This window comes from Coregonus clupeaformis, chromosome 8 (assembly GCF_020615455.1).
Source record: "Coregonus clupeaformis isolate EN_2021a chromosome 8, ASM2061545v1, whole genome shotgun sequence".
In the NCBI taxonomy this organism is placed as follows: Eukaryota; Metazoa; Chordata; class Actinopteri; order Salmoniformes; family Salmonidae; genus Coregonus; species Coregonus clupeaformis.
The window spans coordinates 8,198,065-8,217,672 of NC_059199.1; the positions used below are offsets into that span (position 1 = coordinate 8,198,065).

The 19,608-nt window shown below is 44.2% G+C and overlaps 3 protein-coding genes and 1 non-coding gene across 8 annotated transcripts in view; 3 read left to right on the forward strand and 1 right to left on the reverse strand.

Annotated features, from left to right (window-relative positions):
* Positions 1 to 11,523, forward strand: part of LOC121571490 (protein argonaute-4-like) — a 50,047-nt gene extending 38,524 nt beyond the window's left edge. For 4 of the 5 annotated variants that reach the window (XM_045221773.1, XM_045221774.1, XM_045221775.1 and 1 more), the window contains exons 14-17: positions 4,974 to 5,289; positions 5,946 to 6,080; positions 6,593 to 6,894; positions 7,853 to 11,523. In XM_045221773.1, the coding sequence (XP_045077708.1) occupies positions 4,974 to 5,289; positions 5,946 to 6,080; positions 6,593 to 6,894; positions 7,853 to 7,961 (862 nt within the window). In that variant the 3' untranslated portion in view covers positions 7,962 to 11,523. The remainder of the gene's footprint in view (positions 1 to 4,973; positions 5,290 to 5,945; positions 6,081 to 6,592; positions 6,895 to 7,852) is intronic. The other variant, XR_006661296.1, reaches the window with a different exon arrangement.
* LOC121573136 lies at positions 4,620 to 4,700 on the forward strand. The gene has a single exon (XR_006002000.1). It is a non-coding gene; the product is annotated as a small nucleolar RNA SNORD35 (small nucleolar RNA).
* A 1,594-nt stretch (positions 11,524 to 13,117) lies between the features above and the next one.
* Positions 13,118 to 15,743, forward strand: LOC121571488 (claudin-9-like). The gene has a single exon (XM_041882974.2). The coding sequence runs from the start codon at positions 14,234 to 14,236 to the stop codon at positions 14,930 to 14,932; it is 699 nt and encodes a 232-aa protein (XP_041738908.1). The 5' UTR covers positions 13,118 to 14,233; the 3' UTR covers positions 14,933 to 15,743.
* Positions 15,744 to 15,826: 83 nt separating this feature from the next.
* On the reverse strand, positions 15,827 to 19,402 carry LOC121571489 (uncharacterized protein C1orf109 homolog). Its single transcript, XM_041882976.2, has 4 exons — positions 18,826 to 19,402; positions 18,547 to 18,726; positions 18,202 to 18,320; positions 15,827 to 16,254 (listed from the first exon to the last, which is right to left on the reverse strand). The coding sequence occupies exons 1-4, from the start codon at positions 19,092 to 19,094 to the stop codon at positions 16,214 to 16,216; spliced, it is 609 nt and encodes a 202-aa protein (XP_041738910.2). The 5' UTR covers positions 19,095 to 19,402; the 3' UTR covers positions 15,827 to 16,213.
* Positions 19,403 to 19,608: the final 206 nt, after the last annotated feature.

Below are 19,608 nucleotides of genomic sequence, written 5' to 3' on the forward strand. Positions count from 1 at the left end.
CATTCCTGATTTTTGTCGCGCTTGCGTACATATATATATATATATACATACATACACACACACAGTTGAAGTCGGAAGTTTACACACACCTTAGCCAAATACATTTAAACTCAGTTTTTCACAATTCCTGACATTTAATCCTAGTAAAAGTTCCCTGTCTTAGGTCAGTTAGGATCACCACTTTATTTTAAGAATGTGAAATGTCAGAATAATAGTAGAGAGAATGATTTATTTCAGTTTTTGTTTCTTTTATCACATGCCCAGTGGGTCAGAATTTACATACAGTCAACTAGTATTTGGTAACATTGCCTTTAAATTGTTTAACTTGGGTCAAACGTTTTGGGTAGCCTTCCACAAGCTTCCCACAATAAGTTGGGTGAATTTTGGCCCATTCCTCCTGACAGAGCTGGTGTAACTGAGTCAGGTTTGTAGGCCTCCTTGCTCGCACACGCTTTTTCAGTTCTGCCCACAAATGTTCTATAGGATTGAGGTCAGGGCTTTGTGATGGCCAGTCCAATACCTTGACTTTGTTGTTCTTAAGCCATTTTGCCACAACTTTGGAAGTATGCTTGGGGTCATTGTCCATTTGGAAGACCCCATTTGCGACCAAGCTTTAACTTCCTGACTGATGTCTTGATATGTTGCTTCAATATATCCACATAATCTTCCTTCCTCATGATGCCATCTATTTTGTGAAGTGCACCAGTCCCTCCTGCAGCAAAGCACCCCCACAGCATGATGCTGCCACCCCTGTGCTTCACGGTTGGGATGATGTTCTTCGGCTTGCAAGCCTTCCCCTTTTTCCTCCAAACATAACGATGGTCATTAAGGCCAAACAGTTCTATTTTTGTTTCATCAGACCAGAGGACATTTCTCCAAAAAGTACGATCTTTGTCCCCATGTGAAGTTGCAAACCATAGTCTGGCTTTTTTATGGCGGTTTTGGAGCTGTGGCTTCTTCCTTGCTGAGCGGCCTTTCAGGTTGTCGATATAGGACTTGTTTTAGTGTGGATATAGATACTTTTGTACCTGTTTCCTCCAGCATCTTCACAAGGTCCTTTGCTGTTGTTCTGGGATTGATTTGCACTTTTCGCACCAAAGTACGTTCATCTCTAGGAGACAGAACGCGTCTCCTTCCTGAGCGGTATGACGGCTGCGTGGTCCCATGGTGTTTGTACAATGAACGTGGTACCTTCAGGCATTTGGAAATTGCTCCTAAGGATGAAACAGACCTGTGGAGGTCTAAAAAAATTTTTCCTGAGGTCTTGGCTGATTTCTTTTGATTTTCCCATGATGTCAAGCAAAGAGGCACTGAGTTTGAAGGTAGGCCTTGAAATGCATCCACAGGTACACCTCCAATTGACTCAAATGATGTCAATTAGCCTATCAGAAGCTTCTAAAGCCATGACATAATTTTCTGGAATTTTCCAAGCTGTTTAAAGGCACAGTCAACTTAGTGCATGTAAACTTCTGACCCACTGGAATTGTGATACAGTGAATTATAAGTGAAATGATCTGTCTGTAAACAATTGTTGGAAAAATTACTTGTCATGCACAAAGTAGATGTCCTAACTGACTTCAACTGTATATGTGTGTGTGTATGTGTTTGTATATACACACACATACACATACAGTACCAGTCAAAGGTTTGGACACACCTACTCATTCAAGGGTTTTTCTTGATTTTTTACATTGTAGAATAATAGCGAAGACATCAAAACTATGAAATAACACATGGAATCATGTAGTAACCAAAGAAGTGTTAAACAAATCAAAATATATTTTAGATTTTTCTAAGTAGCCACCCTTTGCCTTGATGACAGCTTTGCACACTCTTGGCATTCTCTCAACCAGCTTCACTTGGAATGCTTTTCCAACAGTCTAGAAGGAGTTCCCACACATGCTGAGCACTTGTTGGCTGCTTTTCCTTCACTCTGCGGTCCAACTCCTCTCAAACCAGCTCAATTGGGTTGAGGTCAGGTGATTGTGGAGGCCAGGTCATCTGATGCAGCACTCCATCACTCTCCTTCTTGGTCAAATAGCCCTTACACAGCCTGGAGATGTGTTGGGTCATTATCCTTTTGAAAATCAAATGATAGTCCCACTAAGCCCGTATCGCTGCAGAATGCTGTGGTAGCCATGCTCGTTAAGTGTGCCTTGAATTCTATATAAATCACTGACAGTGTTACCAGCAAAGCACCCCCATACCATCACACCACCTCCATGCTTCACAGTGGGAACCACACATGCGGAGATCATCCGTTCACCTGCTCTGCGTCTCACAAAGACGGTGGTTGGAACCAAAATCTAAAATTTGGACTCATCAGACCAAAGAACAGATTTCCACCGGTCTAATGTCCATTGCTCGTGTTTCTTGACCCAAGCAAGTCTCTTCTTCTTATTGGTGTCCTTTAGTAGTGGTTTCTTTGCAGCAATTCGACCATGAAGGCCTGATTCACGCATTCTCCTCTGAACAGTTCATGTCTGTTACTTGAACTCTGTGAAGCATTTATTTGGGCTGCAATTTCTGAGCCTGGTAACTTCAATGAACCTATCCTCTGCAGCAGGGGTAACTCTGGGTCTTATTTTCCTGTGGTGGTCCTCACGAGAGCCAGTTTCATCATAGTGCTTGATGGTTTTTGCGACTGCACTTGAAGAAACTTTCAAAGTTCTTGAAATGTTCTATATTGTCCTAACATCAAGGCGGTGACCCGATCCTGTAGGTTCATGCTCTACAACATTCGGAGAGTACGACCCTGCCTTACACAGGAAGCGGCACAGGTCCTAATCCAGGCACTTGTCATCTCCCGTCTGGATTACTGTAACTCGCTGTTGGCTGGGCTCCCTGCCTGTGCCATTAAACCCCTACAACTCATCCAGAATGCCGCAGCCCGTCTGGTGTTCAACCTTCCCAAGTTCTCTCCACGTCACCCCGCTCCTCCGCACACTCCACTGGCTTCCAGTTGAAGCTTGCATCTGCTACAAGACCATGGTGCTTGCCTCACGGAGCTGTGAGGGGAACGGCACCTCCGTACCTTCAGGCTCTGATCAGTCCCTACACCCAAACGAGGGCATTGCGTTCATCCACCTCTGGCCTGCTGGCTCCCTACCTCTGCGGAAGCACAGTTCCCGCTCAGCCCAGTCAAACCTGTTCGCTGCTCTGGCACCCCAATGGTGGAACAAGCTCCCCTCACGACGCCAGGACAGCGGAGTCACTCACCACCTTCCGGAGACACTTGAAACCCCACCTCTTTAAGGAATACCTGGGATAGGATAAAGTAATCCTTCTACCCCCCCAAAAAAAAGCCAGTGGTTTTCCCACTGGCTATAAGGTGAATGCACCAATTTGTAAGTCGCTCCGGATAAGAGCGTCTGCTAAATGATGTAAATGTAAATATTGACTGACCTTCATGTCTTAAAGTAATGATGGACTGTTGTTTTTCTTTGCTTATTTGAGCTGTTCTTTCCATAATATGGACTTGATCTTTTACCAAATAGGGCTGTCTTCTGTAGACCACCCCTACCTTGTCACTACACAACTGATTGGCTCAAATGCATTAATTAAATAAATTCCACAAATGAACTTTTTAACAGGAAGCTGGTTGAGAGAATGCCAAGAGTGTGCAAAGCTGTTATCAAGGCAAAGGGTGGCTACTTTGAAGAATCTCAAATATAAAATATTTTTTGATTTGTTTAACACTTGTTATTTCATAGTTCCGATGTCTAAACTATTATTCTACAATGTAGAAAATAGTAAAAATAAAGAAAAACCCTTGAATGAGTAGGTGTGTCCAAACTTTTAACTGGTACTGTATATACTGACCAAAAATATAAACGCAACATGCAACAATTTCAAAGATTTTACTGAGTTACAGTTCATATAAGGAAATCAGTCAATTGAAATAATTTAATTAGGCCCTAATCTATGGATTTCACATGACTTGGCAGGGGTGCAGCCATGGGCAGCCAGGCACACCCACTGGGGAGCCAGGCCCAGCCAATCAGAATGAGGTTTTCTCCACAAAAGGGCTTTATTACAGACATAAATACTCCTCAGCACCCCCCACCCTCCCTCAGACGATCCCACAGTTGAAGAAGCCGTATGTGGAGGTCCTGGGCTGGTGTGGTTAAAAGTGGTTTGCGATTGTGAGACTGGTTGGACGTACTGCCAAATTCTCTAAAATGATGTTGGAGGGCAGCTTATTTTAGAGAAATTAACATTCAATTCTCTGGCAACAGCTCTGGTGGACATTCCTGCAGTCAGCATGCCAATTGCAGGCTCCCTCAACTTGAGACATCTGTGGCATTGTGTTGTGTGACAAAACTGCACATTTTAGAGTTGCCTTTTATTGTCCCCAGCACACGGTGCACCTGTGTAATGATCATGCTGTTTAATCAGCTTGATATGCCACACCTGTCAGGTGGATGGATTACCTTTGCAAAGGAGAAATGCTCACTAACAGGGATGTAAACAAATCTGTGCACAAAATTTGAGAGAAATAAGCTTTTTGTGTGTATGGAAAATGTCAGGGATTTTTTTTATTTCAGCACATGAAACCAACACTTTACATGTTGTGTTTATATTTTGTTCAGTGTAGTATACTCAAGATTGTGTCTCGCTGCAAGTGATGTTCTCACGATGGTCTTCCAAGCCTTCATGGCTTTGACGAAATTGCCTAAAGGCAACACTGATGCAGTAAAACTGGGAGTAAAACAGCCCACTGCTTAGTCATCAATGAAAGCGCAATACACCCACACAACATACAATTGCCTATGCACATTCTGGTGTCCATAACATGTCAATCAATTCTCAAATGTATTCTGTATTGTGCGAAAGACCTATACCTCCTCTCTGAGAGCAAAGCAACACACACACACACACACACACACACACACCATAACTGTACGTTTATTTTATTTGCCATCTCTGTCCTTTAAAAATAAATTTCAACAACCTCCTCTCCCCACCTCCAGACCCTCTGTGTTCCAGCAACCTGTTATCTTCCTGGGGGCGGACGTCACTCACCCTCCAGCCGGAGACGGCAAGAAGCCCTCCATCGCGGCGGTGGTGGGCAGCATGGACGGCCACCCCAGCCGCTACTGTGCAACAGTGCGCGTGCAGACGTCGCGCCAGGACCTGTCCCAGGAGCAGCTGTACAGCCAGGAGGTCATCCAGGACCTGACCAACATGGTGCGCGAGCTGCTCATCCAGTTCTACAAGTCCACGCGCTTCAAGCCCACACGCATCATCTACTACCGTGGCGGCGTGTCTGAGGGCCAAATGAAACAGGTGATGGGGGGGGTAACTGGGAGGGTGACGTTTTCAGTTTTGACTCTCTGTTCTGAATTGACCGTTGAATTACATTGCAATATGATTTCTCATATTGAGTCGGTGGCTGCTTATCCCTTTAAGCAGTGAGTGTTCTTTGTTGAAATGTCTAAGGTTTGAATTCGCAGCCCTTTTGCATTACCTTAAGTGTTATAAAGGGTAGCATATGCCATCAGTACTCCTCAAAGGGGGTTAAAAGGTGCAGCCCCTTGCACCCCAGCAAAACCATGGTCTCCTGTCAGTGTTGGACATGGGCATTGACGGTTCAATAGTGGCTCAAAGTATATCCAGACGGACCTCCCTCTCCAATTGGAGCCTGTCTCTACAACTATTTAAAAAAGTTTGGTCCCTAGTGATTTGTGTCACAGTGCCCTGGATATAGCATCTCACTGCGTTTACACAGGCAGCCCAATTCTGATCTTTTGCCCAATTTTTGGTATTTTGACCAATCGGATCAGATCTTTGCCCAATAATTGGGCAAAAGGTCAGAATTAGGCTGCCTGTGTAAACGCAGCCAACTTTGCCTCAACCAGAGAATCATATCAATAAATGTTTCCATGCAATGTGAAGCTCACTGTTTCTATCTCTTCCCCCTGTGTGTGTGGGTGACTGTGTAGGTGGCGTGGCCGGAGCTGATAGCCATCAGGAAGGCCTGTATCAGCCTGGAGGAGGACTACCGTCCGGGCATCACTTACATTGTGGTTCAGAAACGCCACCACACCCGCCTCTTCTGCTCTGACAAGGCCGAGAGGGTGAGTGGAGATCCATGTAGAGCAGAGGTGTCAAACTCAATTCCTGGAGGACTGTGTGTCTGCTGGTTTTTGAGGGGACTTCCTAAGCAATTACCTTAAATGAACGATCAAGTACAGGGAGGAGCGAAAACCCGCAGACACGCAACCCTCCAGGAATTGAGTTTGACACCCCTGATGTAGAGGGTGCAATTAACCGCAGGTCTAGGATCTGATTACCCAACTGTAAGCCATTAGGGGATGAAACGACATCTGACCCTGTACCTGTGGTTAGGGGCAACGTCTACATGCGTTACTACATGAGGGCGGGTATCGAGGGCTTTGGCAGTGTTCCAATACTTTTAATGCATCTCTCAAAACTCCCATCTTTGGAGTAGTATCTGAGCTGACATTTCACTACATTCGTGATTTAGACACAGCCGAAGTTATAGAGGGGTTGCAAAGAGAGTTAGCCTCTTTTCAGCTAGCACTCCAGCATGTCCAGTGTCTGTAATCGCAACTATCTCCCCCTACAGGTTGGAAAGAGTGGCAACGTCCCAGCCGGAACCACGGTGGACAGCACAATCACCCACCCCTCCGAGTTTGACTTCTACCTGTGCAGCCATGCTGGGATCCAGGGCACCAGCCGGCCCTCTCATTACCACGTCCTGTGGGACGACAACTGCTTCACGGCCGACGAGCTCCAGCTGCTCACCTACCAGCTGTGCCACACCTACGTCCGCTGCACCCGCTCAGTCTCCATCCCTGCGCCAGCCTACTACGCCAGGCTAGTGGCCTTCCGCGCCCGCTACCACCTGGTGGACAAAGACCATGACAGGTAATGATGAAAGTGGCAAGATACAAGTTCTGAAAACGGAGGGCTTTTATTAGAGTCACTTTTATTGTAAATAACAATAGAATATGTTTCTGAACACTTTAACATTAATGTGGAGGCTACCTGAATGAATCGTGAATAATGATGAGTGAGAAAGTTAGACGCACAAATATCATACCCCCAAGACATGCTAACCTCTCAACATTACAATAACAGGGGAGGTTAGCATTTTTTTTGGGGGGGGGTATGATATTTGTGCATCTTTCTCAATCATCATTACTCACGATTCATTCAGGATTATCCGTAACCATGGTAGCATCCACATGAATGTAGAAGTGTTTAGAAACGTTCTATTCTTATTAACAATACAAGTGACTCCAAAATGACACAATACATTATTTACCATTCATTTCTATTGGGCACAAAATAATCTGAAACAAACAGCAAGTGCATCCAACAAATTTGTAGAGTTTGTCCCAATACTTTTGGTCCCCTAAAATAGGGGGGACTATGTACAGAAAGTGCTGTAATTTCTAAATGGTTCACTCGATATGGATGAAAATACCCTCAAATTAAAGCTGACCGTCTGCACTTTAACCCCATGGTCATTGTTTGATTTCAAATCCAAACTTTTGGAGCATAGAGCCAAAATAAGAATAAATGCTTCACTGTCCCAATAATTACAGAGGGCACTGTACATAAAATGTTATTTTGGCCTGAACAGACACTGATGAGCTGTATTAGTTTCCCTATACGTTAGATTTATATTTGCAATATATTATGCGTGTAGCTTTACTGAATATACCATTTTTGTTTTGTCATGTTGATGCAAATACATTATGGTAGATTTTGTTCAAAATGACCATAGTTGTAATGGTGGAACCAAACAGGAGGGGTTTTGTGCTCTTGTTTCTGTTACTTTATCATGTATCTGACCCCTCTCTCTCGTCCTGTCCTGCAGTGCGGAGGGCAGCCATGTGTCGGGCCAGAGTAACGGTCGGGACCCCCTGGCCCTGGCCAAGGCAGTCCAGATCCACTATGATACCCAGCACACCATGTACTTTGCCTGAGCCACACCAGCAATGGGCGCAATTCTGTCTTTTCTCTCTCTCTCTCTCTTTTTGCCAGTCTCTATCTTTCTCTCTCTTGCGTCTTGATCTGCACCAAAGCGGTTCGAAGCCAGTGAAGTGTGCCAATGGAGTATTTTCCTTTTCGGAAAAACGACATCCGGCATTCCCGATCGAGCCGCCCTCTACCAGCAATCTGGCACTGAGAGACCGTTGGGGTTTCCGATGTACAGAGAAAGCAAAATACACGCATACACAAGTTGAGCCATTTTGGGGGGGGGGGGGGGGTTCGGTTTTGAATGTGTTTTTTGTTGTTGTTTGTAACACTGAGCAACGGAGCGGACAGACGGCAATCGTCAGTGGCAGCTCTTAGCTCTCTTAGCTAAGCAGGACTCTGTCTACTTTTTACCTCAAAGCCCCTTTGGGCGAAAATCTGTCACAAGGTCTTGGGGTGGGGGGGTCATGGGAAGTTTGCATGGAAACATGGGTGGGGTGGACCTTTTGAGAATATATATTTTTTTCCTTTTTATGATCATGTTTTTCCTTTCTCCTTTTCTCCCGTCTTTTACAAGCGAGGTCACCTGGGTATCCATACCCATGACTCTTTCTTCTCCCAGTTAGCGAAGAATAAGTATGTGTGTTTGTGTATATACATGTGAGTGTGTGTTTTTGCGTGCGTGTGTTTTCATGGCAGGCCACTGAATTGTAAAGGGAAAATCAAGACGAATAACTGCTGTAAATGCCTCAGATTTGATGTTTTTATATTCACACATTACATATATCTAAATATTTACATCTATAGAACAGATTGAACTATACAGGCTTCACAGAGGCTGGTGGGTATATGAGTAGCAGTAGCAACCGTGGTTTAGCCGGTGTGACTGACTGGGCATTGGGACCTATTGAATGGTTGAGAGCTTCGTGAGGGGTTACGGCATTGGGCTAAGCCGCCTTAGTTGGTGCCCCCTGTGAGGAAGGGGATCCATCCCTTAAACTTGTTTGTCTCAATGGTTATGACATTGTTGGGGTGGAGCATGTTTTCTAGCAAGGCGCTAGTCGTCTGAATTTTTTGGAGCCGGAAAGCGCATTCACTTAACTTTTGGGGTCTCCTTTTGCTACCGGCCAATTCATTGCACTGACCCGGGACGCTAGGCAAGCAACAGAGGGCACTCTCTCTTACTTTTATGCATTTATACATAAGAATCAAAAAGCAGAATTTGTAAGAGTTTAATATAAAACCGTTTTTTGTGGCTAATCTTAACTATTGTTCAGACATAGTTGGTATATTTGATGTTGTTCTTATTGTTGTTGTTAATGTTCTTATCTACGATTATGATAATTATCAGACCGGCAGCAACCAGATGTGTAGTTAGGAGATCAGTAGCTGGGTTTAGAGTTGGACACTTTGTAGCATTCTGGCCTGCGGTGGAGGGAGGCCCAAGGTGTGGCCTGCGGTGGAGGGAGGCCCAAGGTGTGGCCTGCGGTGGAGGGAGGCCCAAGGTGTGGCCTGCGGTGGAGGGAGGCCCAAGGTGTGGCCTGCGGTGGAGGGAGGCCCAAGGTGTAGTTTATGCACCCTTCTGCTCCTCAGTTATGTAGTAGTTTATGGTAGTAGGGAAGGGTTTGGCTGTGTTCTCCAGTAGGGAAAATTCTGTGTTGAGCTATCACCGTTACCCCTGACTGGTAAAACAGGAGGCTGCCGTCAGTGCTCATCTGGTGAGTACTGTTGGCAGCAGGGGGTTTCGGTTCGAATGGATGAAAGGTGACAATCAGAGCTGGCATTAGGAAGAAACTGGGACAGATGGAGTGGTAAAAAGAGGTATGCAATAGGCAATGAGTTACATCTTTAGAACTTCATAGTGTTTCTATTACGGTTTGTGTGTATTTGAACAAGTATATCTATCCAAGTCTAAACTTATGGTGTTTTTTTAATTTTATTTGTATTAAATAAGGTTTTTAACACCAGATATTAATTGACATAAAGCATAAGCACTGCCCTTGGATCTAATGACACCTGACCAGTCACGACCGTGGTTAAAGATCCTATTTAACCACAGTCGTGGTTATGGTCGTGCAAGACCGCTCCCCCTCGCGGTGAGGATGGGGCGGGGGGGTCGACGGCGGCGTGAATGCCTCGTCGGGGGGTCGGCTCAGCGAAAAAACCCTTTTGTAATAAACCATCCGTAAAGCAGCAGGTTTGCTATGAATGAGTTTGAGCGCCTACCTGTTGAGGGTGTGGGCGCTGGCCTATGGGAGAGGAGCATGGTGGCGGTCCAGGCGTTGCATGCAATAAGTTTGAGGGGCGTGGCTAAGCTATTGAGAAGACATGCACTCGTTTTCCCACACGGCAAGGGTGCTGCGGTGATTCAGCCTGGTGTTGTAGTCTGCAGTGTGTCCCTGTGGGTGTGACCAGACTGGAGGAGTGTCCAGGATGTGGGTGTGGTCTCCTAGCAGGGATCCAAAGGCGGTGATGACTCCCCAGTTTTGAACATATTATCATTGCAAAGCAATATTAACCCTAAATACAGTTTCGAATGAGGAAAAAGCTATAATTCTTCTTGTCGACATGGCTGTTGGTCTGCTCTCTATCGCAGTTTGTGTTTCTGTAACTTGTTTTTAGCCTGTATCAATCAGTGGGAATGTGCATTCGGTGGACTAGCTCTTTAGGCTCTGAGAATTTAAAAAAAAGGTAAAAACATTTTAGACTTTGCTCGCCTGCATGCCAGAGTATTGTCCCTAAAAAATCTCTAGAATCATATTTATTAAGAGACAGAAGGAGAAAAAAATTATGGTAAATGTTTATTAATTTAGTGAGACTGTTATAGGCTAGCAATATTGTCCAGTCTCCTCAAGACGTATTTTAAAGATTCCTACACAAATGTGAGTACAAAAACGGAGGCACAGGCCGCTGGAGGCGGAGCGTTCGAGCCTTTGCGTCGTGGCCCGAAGACAAACGAGGTACTTTCTTCAAACGTGGGCCCGGTAAAGACTTGAACCCTCGCCCCCGCACAGGCCCCAGTGTAGCGTCCATTTAGGCCTCCACTTCCTGGTTTGTGCCCCTGCCACGCCTCTTGGGGCTCTCCTGTCCCGTGGCGCCACCCTGCTGGCCACCCACACAAGCGCACTTCCTCTCTGTGGGGGGCCTCGGCCCAAGGCGTCCACGGCCACAGGAATACCTCTTTTTAACCTTTTTAACGATCCATACTTTTTGTGCCCCGTTTGAAAGAGAGCATGATTTATTTTTTAATTCCTCTTTGATATAATGACTACAGGTTTGTTATTTGACATTGTGTAAGTGTAATTTAATTTTGTTCTTTATTCTGGTGTGTAGCTCTGCTGTTTTCTCTGCTGGTGGTCTGAGCTGTGTGACTGTCCAATAGCAATAGAAAGGTACCCTGTCTGACCTGCTGGGGAGGGGGTGGGGCTTCCTCAGGCCCCTCCCACAAGGGTGCCTAATCACTCGCTGTATTGCTATGTGACATGTTTAAAAAACATTTTTTTTTTGCCTGCAGGGAATATTTGTGTTATTGTGCAAAGTAATAAATTGGTATTTTATGCCTATATCATACGCTGCTGTTTCCTCTCTTTATTCCTTCTTTTTACCCCAACACCACACATGACACAAAGGGCAAATGCTAGTCTTCTACTCCATTTACAATGTATTCTTACTAATAAATGAGTTGTGTGATTACAGGGCTGCCACTAGATAATTGAATGCACAGTATAATAGAACTAATCTACAATCACCACTAGATGTACTACATTCATGTGTCAGTAGATGGCATGATTCTCTCAATGGGCAGAACAGGTCAGTTATCAGCTCATTGGCTGAGTAATAGCAGTCTGAGGAGATGGGACTCCTGAAAAACCCCTCCTTACTCAGTTTAGGTTAACAAAATAAGCTGTCAGACTATCATTTTATGACAATGCCACTATCACGTACCAAAGATAAATTGTAAATCTGGAGTCTAAAGGGGACTTGACAGCTGATACAACTATCTGGAGATTATTACATTAAATCAGGGATGTCCATCTTGAATAATTTACTGCTATTGTGTATTAGGGTGGGCACAGCCTGTTCCGTCAAACATGTGCTGTGTGTGTACAGCCTGTGAAGCACCGACTAGACAAAAAATTCTAACCTGGCAATATATTTAGGTGTGAAACATTTATTTTGACTTTCATGTATTCTTTTGTGCGTGTGCTAATGATTCCAGTGGATTTCCGCTATAGGCTGCTCTTGTGCTGTGGTAGTCATCATATGCAGTACCACGGGCAAATGTCTCATTCACAATGGACAGCTATCGTTAGCCTGTGCTCCCCTATCCTCTCTCCTCTCTCCCCCTCTCTCGTTGTATCATTACCCCTCCTCTTCCATTTCCTGTGTCCCGTGCTGTTGTCATGACCACCGTTGCCTAGGAAAGGAGGTCACACTCACACGAGAAAGGAAACTCGAACCGCAGATCTTGTTACCATACTATTTTATTAATCAACATAGGCACACCAAGGTTCAATGAGATGTAGTGAGCGCGAGATCAGAAACAAACTGATAAGCAAAATAAAGAATTTGTTCTCCATCACAATCACACAGTTAACTGAAGTCAGCAGTAAACAATGTAAATCCATTGATATAATCCATAAGGTGGGATATCAGCCCTTGATATGTAAGACCAGTGCTTTGTGACCATATACATTGATTCAAACTCTCTTGAATGAAAAGAAACTGAAACTACCTCAATGGATAAATTACACTCAACACTTATTTTTTGTGAGTATATTTAAGAAGACTTGCTTAGGTAACACCACTGTTCTCCATCCCTTAGATGGAGAGTGAATGCTTACACCTGAGCTGTATTTCTCACGTGGGTGTTCAGCTTTGTAGTCTGGTTCATTCTGCTCGCAAACAAGTCACTCCACCTAGCCCCCTTTTTAGCCATTTCTCCCTTTCACTGCAACCCCCCAGACAAAAAGCAGAGTTGTAAAAGCTAATTTAGAGCCATGTAGCGCAAAGCAGAGCATTTAAGCCCCATTGTAGAAGCTCCCTGGATTGTCTTTGTGTTGATTGATCCACCTACAGGCACCACTCTCCCCCTCTCTCCCTCCCCCTGTACTGTCTCGTTCCCTCTCGCTCTCTCTCTCTTTCCAGGCACGGTGTTGCTCTCACAGGTTGACGGTAAACTGAGGTTGTTCTGAAGATGGGAGGGACGGACCTACTATTCCACTTATCTGGCAGTTTGACTAAGTGGTCTTGCCTGCTATCTATACCCTAACACCCGGACTGGACTGACCCATTTGGGTTTGTGTGCATTGGGGGGGAAGGGCAGAAAGCTGAACCTGCGTCAAGTCTGAAGTGGCCTCGGCAGGCTCTGAGCCCTTTGTGAGCATTGTGACGAAGACACTTCAACAGGCGCCAGCGGCAGATGCCTCTTCACTCTCCAAGGCTGTGTTCTCTAAGACACCATCATAACACCATTTAAGCTGTAGCGGTGAAACAGCTTTGGCATCAACCATCAAGCTTTGGTTCATTTGGAGGCTAATTTAGGATGCACTTGGACAAAGGCCAGATTTGGACAAAGCCCTATTTGTGTTTTATCAAGAAATCTGTTAATGTTTTGTTTATCTTCTGTGGAACTTTTTTCTCATAGAGGTCTGTATCAGTCGTTTTTTACTTCCAGCGATAGCATACATCTTCAGCGACGTCCCTGAATCGAATATCAGGTTTTATCAGCCTGACCCATCTAGGTAAGGCTACACCTTGATCAGCTCAGTGCTTGGGTTAGTGTGAGGTTACAGGGCCAGAGCTGCTGACAGAAGTGGATGACATCAATTGTACCCTACCCAGAACCCCACTGGGCCTGATCGTGCCGTTTCTGAAGCTTGATCAATTGAAAACAGGTGAGCTTCCATAAGTGGCTGCACAGCTATTGACTCTTCAATAATTCATCGGTTCGAAAGAGGGGGAAAGTGAGCTAGGAGTGACGGATGGTGGTGGAGGAAGAGAAGACGATCACCGGGCAAAAAAACTGTAAAAGTTGAAAAACGCAGAGTTGAAGACATCGGACTAGATGTTGAAAAGAAACACAGAGAAATAAGAAGCTTGAGAAGGGAAAGCAGTTTAAGACAGGACAGTGAGTGACTCAAATTCAGGATTGTGAAAGGCCCAGACAGAGAGGGCAGGTGTAGCAAAGGAGTGGGCCTTGAAGTGAGAAAGAGGACATAGACAAGTGTATTAAAGGTCAGTTTCAGGTGGAGGTCAGAAGACATCGAGAGCAGCCATCATGGTCAACACAGGCATGCAGCTGATCAGCTTCACCTGCGCAGTGACAGGTTGGGTCATGGCCATCGCTGTGACAGCCTTGCCTCAGTGGAAAGTGTCAGCCTTCATCGGCAGCAACATCCTCACCTCCGAGATTAAGTGGGAGGGCATCTGGATGAACTGCATCTACCAGACCACAGGCCACATGCAGTGCAAGACCTACGACTCCATGCTGGCTCTGCCCCCGGACCTCCAGGCAGCTCGTGCCCTCATGTGTGTGGCCATCTTCCTGGGCTGGCTGTCCTGCACCGTGTCCTGCTGTGGCATGAAGTGCACCACGTGCGCTGGCGACGACCGCCGTGCCAAGGCGGGCATCGCCCTCTCCGGCGGCGTGCTATTCATCCTGACGGGCCTGTGCGTGCTGGTGCCCGTCTCCTGGACCGCAAACACGGTGGTCCAGGACTTCTACAACCCCAACGTGCCTGTCATGTACAAGCGAGAGCTGGGCCAGGCTATCTACCTGGGTTGGGCATCTGCAGTTATTCTGATGATCAGCGGGGCCGTGCTGAGCAGCACCTGCCCCCATATCGAGAGGGGAGGAGGGGAGTACCGCCGGGGATACATGGGCCGGAGCTTTCCTAACTTGCGCCCCTCCCCCCTCGCACCTGATCCTCCGAAACCTATCACCTCCAACAGCGTGCCCTTAAAAGAATATGTGTAGTCAGAGAAAATATGTGAATATGAATGTATGAATTGGAGTATGGGAAGGAGCAAGGTTGAGAAGAGGAAGTAGAAGGCTGGCGAAGGAAAAACAATGTGACTGTGGGTGGGGGTGAGGAGTTGTGACTTGGAAGGTTTTGAAGATGGGAAGCATTGGATTTGAAACTCTACAGTTATCCCTCACTCTTTTACTGTGAACCTGATTCATTTTGATTTATTGTAACTGTGTATTTATTTCAAATGTATTTTATCGACTAAATGTATTTGCATAATTATCTCTTCATATTGTTTGAGACTTTCCATTATGCCTAACATTATCTGCCTCATGTATTCTAATTTATTTGACTTCATTACACATTTATTACACTGTGATATAGTATTAGTGCATGGACAGCTCACAATACTCCAGTGAATGCCTGGAAGACACAACATCAATCACCATAAACATCTTTAAGATATTACAGTTTTGTGTGACATGTGTTGTGAAGATTGGGGTGATTACTTTCTTTCACAATTCTTCTCAGATAACTATTTAATTATTTCACATATTTTGTCTCAGAACTATTTAATTGAGTTTGAATAAATCAAAATTGTAAAAGAATAAACAGATTTTTCCAAGGGTATTTTAATACATATGTTTAGTTCATGACAAACTGATGTGTTGAGGGCCTCATATTGAGGGCCTCATATCTGTGCTAAATGTTCAGCTGTGCACAACTCCATACAGAAAACGTGTTCCTGTTGCAGTGATGGCTCAATCTAGCCCCCCTATAGGCTATTGGAGTTCCTGTCAAATTCATTTGATCTTTCAGGTTAGCAAGGGCCAACCGTTCGAGCTGAGGAAAGGGGAGAAGGCAGCCATCCTGAATAAACCAGATAGTTGGAGCAAGAGAGGTGTAACAAAGTTTTCTATTTATTATTTTTCATAATATACTCCATGACATTTTAACTGTTTTTCCACAATACATTTTTAGCTTAGAAGTCAACAGTGATAGTATTCTAGCTCAGGTCTTTGCTGTTGTAACTGAGCTCTGTGACAATTCTGACATGCTATGTCCACCTCATGGTCCTCTGCCTTGTTCAGTCCTCTCCTTTGTTCACATCCAGTCCAGTCAGGTGCTCTGCACCTATCAGGGCTGACACATCCAAGTCAAGGTCAACCTGAACCCAGTCTGTTCCTTTACTCTTCAACCCTTTACTGAGTCTTGTTATTGTAGACCATCTGAAAGTAGATAATCACATCCACCGGGTAGTCCTCTTGCAAACATCTTGTAGTTCTCTTTCACTGGGACTCAATGAAAAAGGACACTTTAAACAGTGTATCTGAAAGAGGATGCAGAATAACTACATTAGTTCATTACATTCGGTGAGGGTAATTACAGTGCCTTCAGAAAGTATTTACACCCTTTGACTTTTTCCACATTTCGTTGTGTTACAGTGTGAATTTAAAATGGATTAAACTGAGATGTTGTGTCACACAATACCCAATAATGACAAAGTGGAATTATGATTTTAGAAATGTTTACAAATTAATGAAAAATGAAAACCTGAAATGTCTTGCGTCAATAAGTATTCAACCCTTTGGTGATGGCACGCCTAAATAACTTCAGGAGTAAAAATGTGCTTAACAAGTCCCATAATAAGTTGCATGGACTGTGTGCAATAATAGTGTTTAATCTGATTTTCAGATGACTACACCATCTCTGTACCCCACACATACGATTAAATGTAAGGTCCCTCAGTCGAGAAGTGAATTTCAAACACAGATTCAACCACAAAGACCAGGGAGCTTTTCCAATGCCTCGCAAAGAAGGGCACCTATTGGTAGATTGGTTTTTAAAAAACAGACACTGAATATCCCTTTGAGCATGGTGCAGTTATTAACTACACTTTGGATGGTGCATCAATACACCCAGTCTCTACAAAGATACAGGCGTCCTTCCTAACTCAGTTGCCGGAGAGGAAGGAAACCACTCAGGGATTTCACTATGAGGCCAATGGTGATTTTAAAACAGTTACAGAATTGAATGGCTGTGATAGGGGATAACTGAGGATGGATCAACAACATTGTAGTTACTCCACAATACTAAAATAAATGACAGAGTGAAAAGAAGGAAGCCTGTACAGAATAAAAATATCCCAAAACATGCATCCTGTTTGCAATAAGGCACTAAAGACAAAAAGCGTTATGTTTGGGACAAAGCGTTATGTTTGGGGCAAATCCAACACAACATCACTGAGTACCACTCTCCATATTTTCAGGCATGATGGTGGCTGCATCATGTTATGATATGCTTGTCATCAGCAAGGACTAGGGAGTTTTTTAGGATAAAATGAAATAGAGCTAAGCACAGGCAAAATCCTAGAGGAAAATTTGGTTCAGTCTGTTTTCCAACAGACACTGGGAGACAAATTCCCCTTTCAGCAGGACAATTACTTAAAATACAAGGCCAAATATACACTGGAGTTGCTTACCAAGACGACATTGAATGTTCCTGAGTGGCCTAGGTACAGATTTGACTTAAATTGGCTTGAAAATCTATTGCAAGACTTGTAAATGGCTTGATCAACAACCAACATGACAGACCTTGACATTTTTTAAAGAATAATGGGCAAAATGTTAACAATCCAGGTGTGACTTACCCAGAAAGACATCTGTAATCGCTGCCAAAGATGATTCTAACATGATTCTAACATGTATTGACTCAGGGGGTTGAATACTTATCTAATCAAGATATATTAGTGTTTCATTTTCCATAAAGTACATTAAAAAAAATAATTTTTCTTCGTCTTTGACAGAGTATTTTGTGTAGACCGTTTACAAAAAATGACAATTACATCAATTTTTATCCCACTTTGTAACACAACAAAATGTAGAAAAAGTTAAGGGATGTGAATACGTTCTGAAAGCACAAGTATATACATTACATTTACGTCATTTAGCAGACGCTCTTATCCAGAGCGACTTACATTATTTTATTTAAAAAATTTTCATACCCCCTGTGGGAAACGAACCCACAACCCTGGCGTTGCAAACACCATGCTCTATCAACTGAGCTACATCCCTGCCGGCCATTCCCTCCCCTACCCTGGACGACGCTGGGCCAATTGCGCGCCGCCCCATGGGTCTCCCGGTCACGGCCGGATACGACAGAGCCTGGATTCGAACCAGGATCTCTAGTGGCACAGCTAGCACTGCGATGCAGTGCCTTAGACCACTGCGCCACTCAGGAGACTATACAGAAAATAGAGCACCATTGATAGGTTTACCTGATATTCTCTCCTCTCCACTGGGTGTTTCCAGGGACTCCCATCTCTTGGGAGCAGTTTCCAGAAGGGAGAGGTCATCAGCCCTCAGTGTCAGCAGCAAGTTCTTTCTTCTCAGAAACCTGTGCATGTAGATGAGGAAAACTATCTTTCTCACACAAATCAACAATAGGACAACCTTTACCAAATGGTAGATTTCAAGATGTATAATGCCACACACTGAATTGATGTGTTTCAGCATCAAGCCTTCCTCAGTAGTATGCAGTCGAGAGGCATGCCCACTCACAATGACAATGTATTGCGCACCCCTAGTAATGGTACAGTAACGCAGTGACACAGAAAGGATACTGTCGACGATAGTAACGCTCCGCATCCTGAAGCCACTCCAACATGTCAGCGATGGATGGAGCGACTGCAGATCTCTGGGTGCAGGTAGCTAGGTCAAGGGTGTCTATATTCTGCTCATACAACTGGAACGCACCAGACACCTGATTACTGATAGCATCTCGCACAGACTGAAGAGAACACCTGTAAGAAATAAGAGGGTCCTTTGTGGTTTCAAAATGTGTTCAAGCTCTCTCTGCACTCTTTTCATGAGTTTATGGAGTCAGCTACCATTTATCTTACATTTTGTCCGTGAGTTTACCCAAAACTATGTCCACTGCCTGTAGGAGCTTGAAGTGAAGACGCTTGTGCAGATCAGGAAAGGTGTGAAGCGGGGTGTTGGCGATTTTGACCTTTTGAAACGCCCTCAACTGCTCTTCGAGGTTTCCAAGTGTAACCATTAAAGGCTTGCACTCAGCCAAAACTGAATTCCATACTTTCTGATTGTTCTCCAAGCTTTGAAAACATTTTTTAAATATTTGGTAAACCGACAATAACACAGGCTTCGACATTTGGCTAGCTAGCTTAGCTAACACAACTTACAACTCAGAACAGCGAAACCCATGTGGCTGATGAAAAAAGAAAGCAATAACTAAATTATTTGGAATAAATATGATACAAAGCGATCTGTAAGGCGAAATAAATAAAACATTCAACTCAATCTAAAAACAGACGATACCCTTGAAAAATGACCAAAATTACAGTCACTTAAATTTTCCAGTCAAAATTTCACCTAACGTTATCTTATTAAATTTCCGGTCAAGTGATGTAAACATGGACGTTCTTCTTCGATGAGGTTTAACGGCGGTTGGCATCCAATATGTTGTATTACCGCCACCTACTAGACTGGAGTACAACTCCCTTATATTTTGCATGAAAAATTAAATTAAAATAAAGAAATACCCTACCATCTAACACTACACTCACAAATTCATTTAAAAAAAATTAAATTAACAACACACTACTCCACTATTTAAATCTATTTATTCCTACATCACCACTTAACACACCCTGTAACTCTTCTGA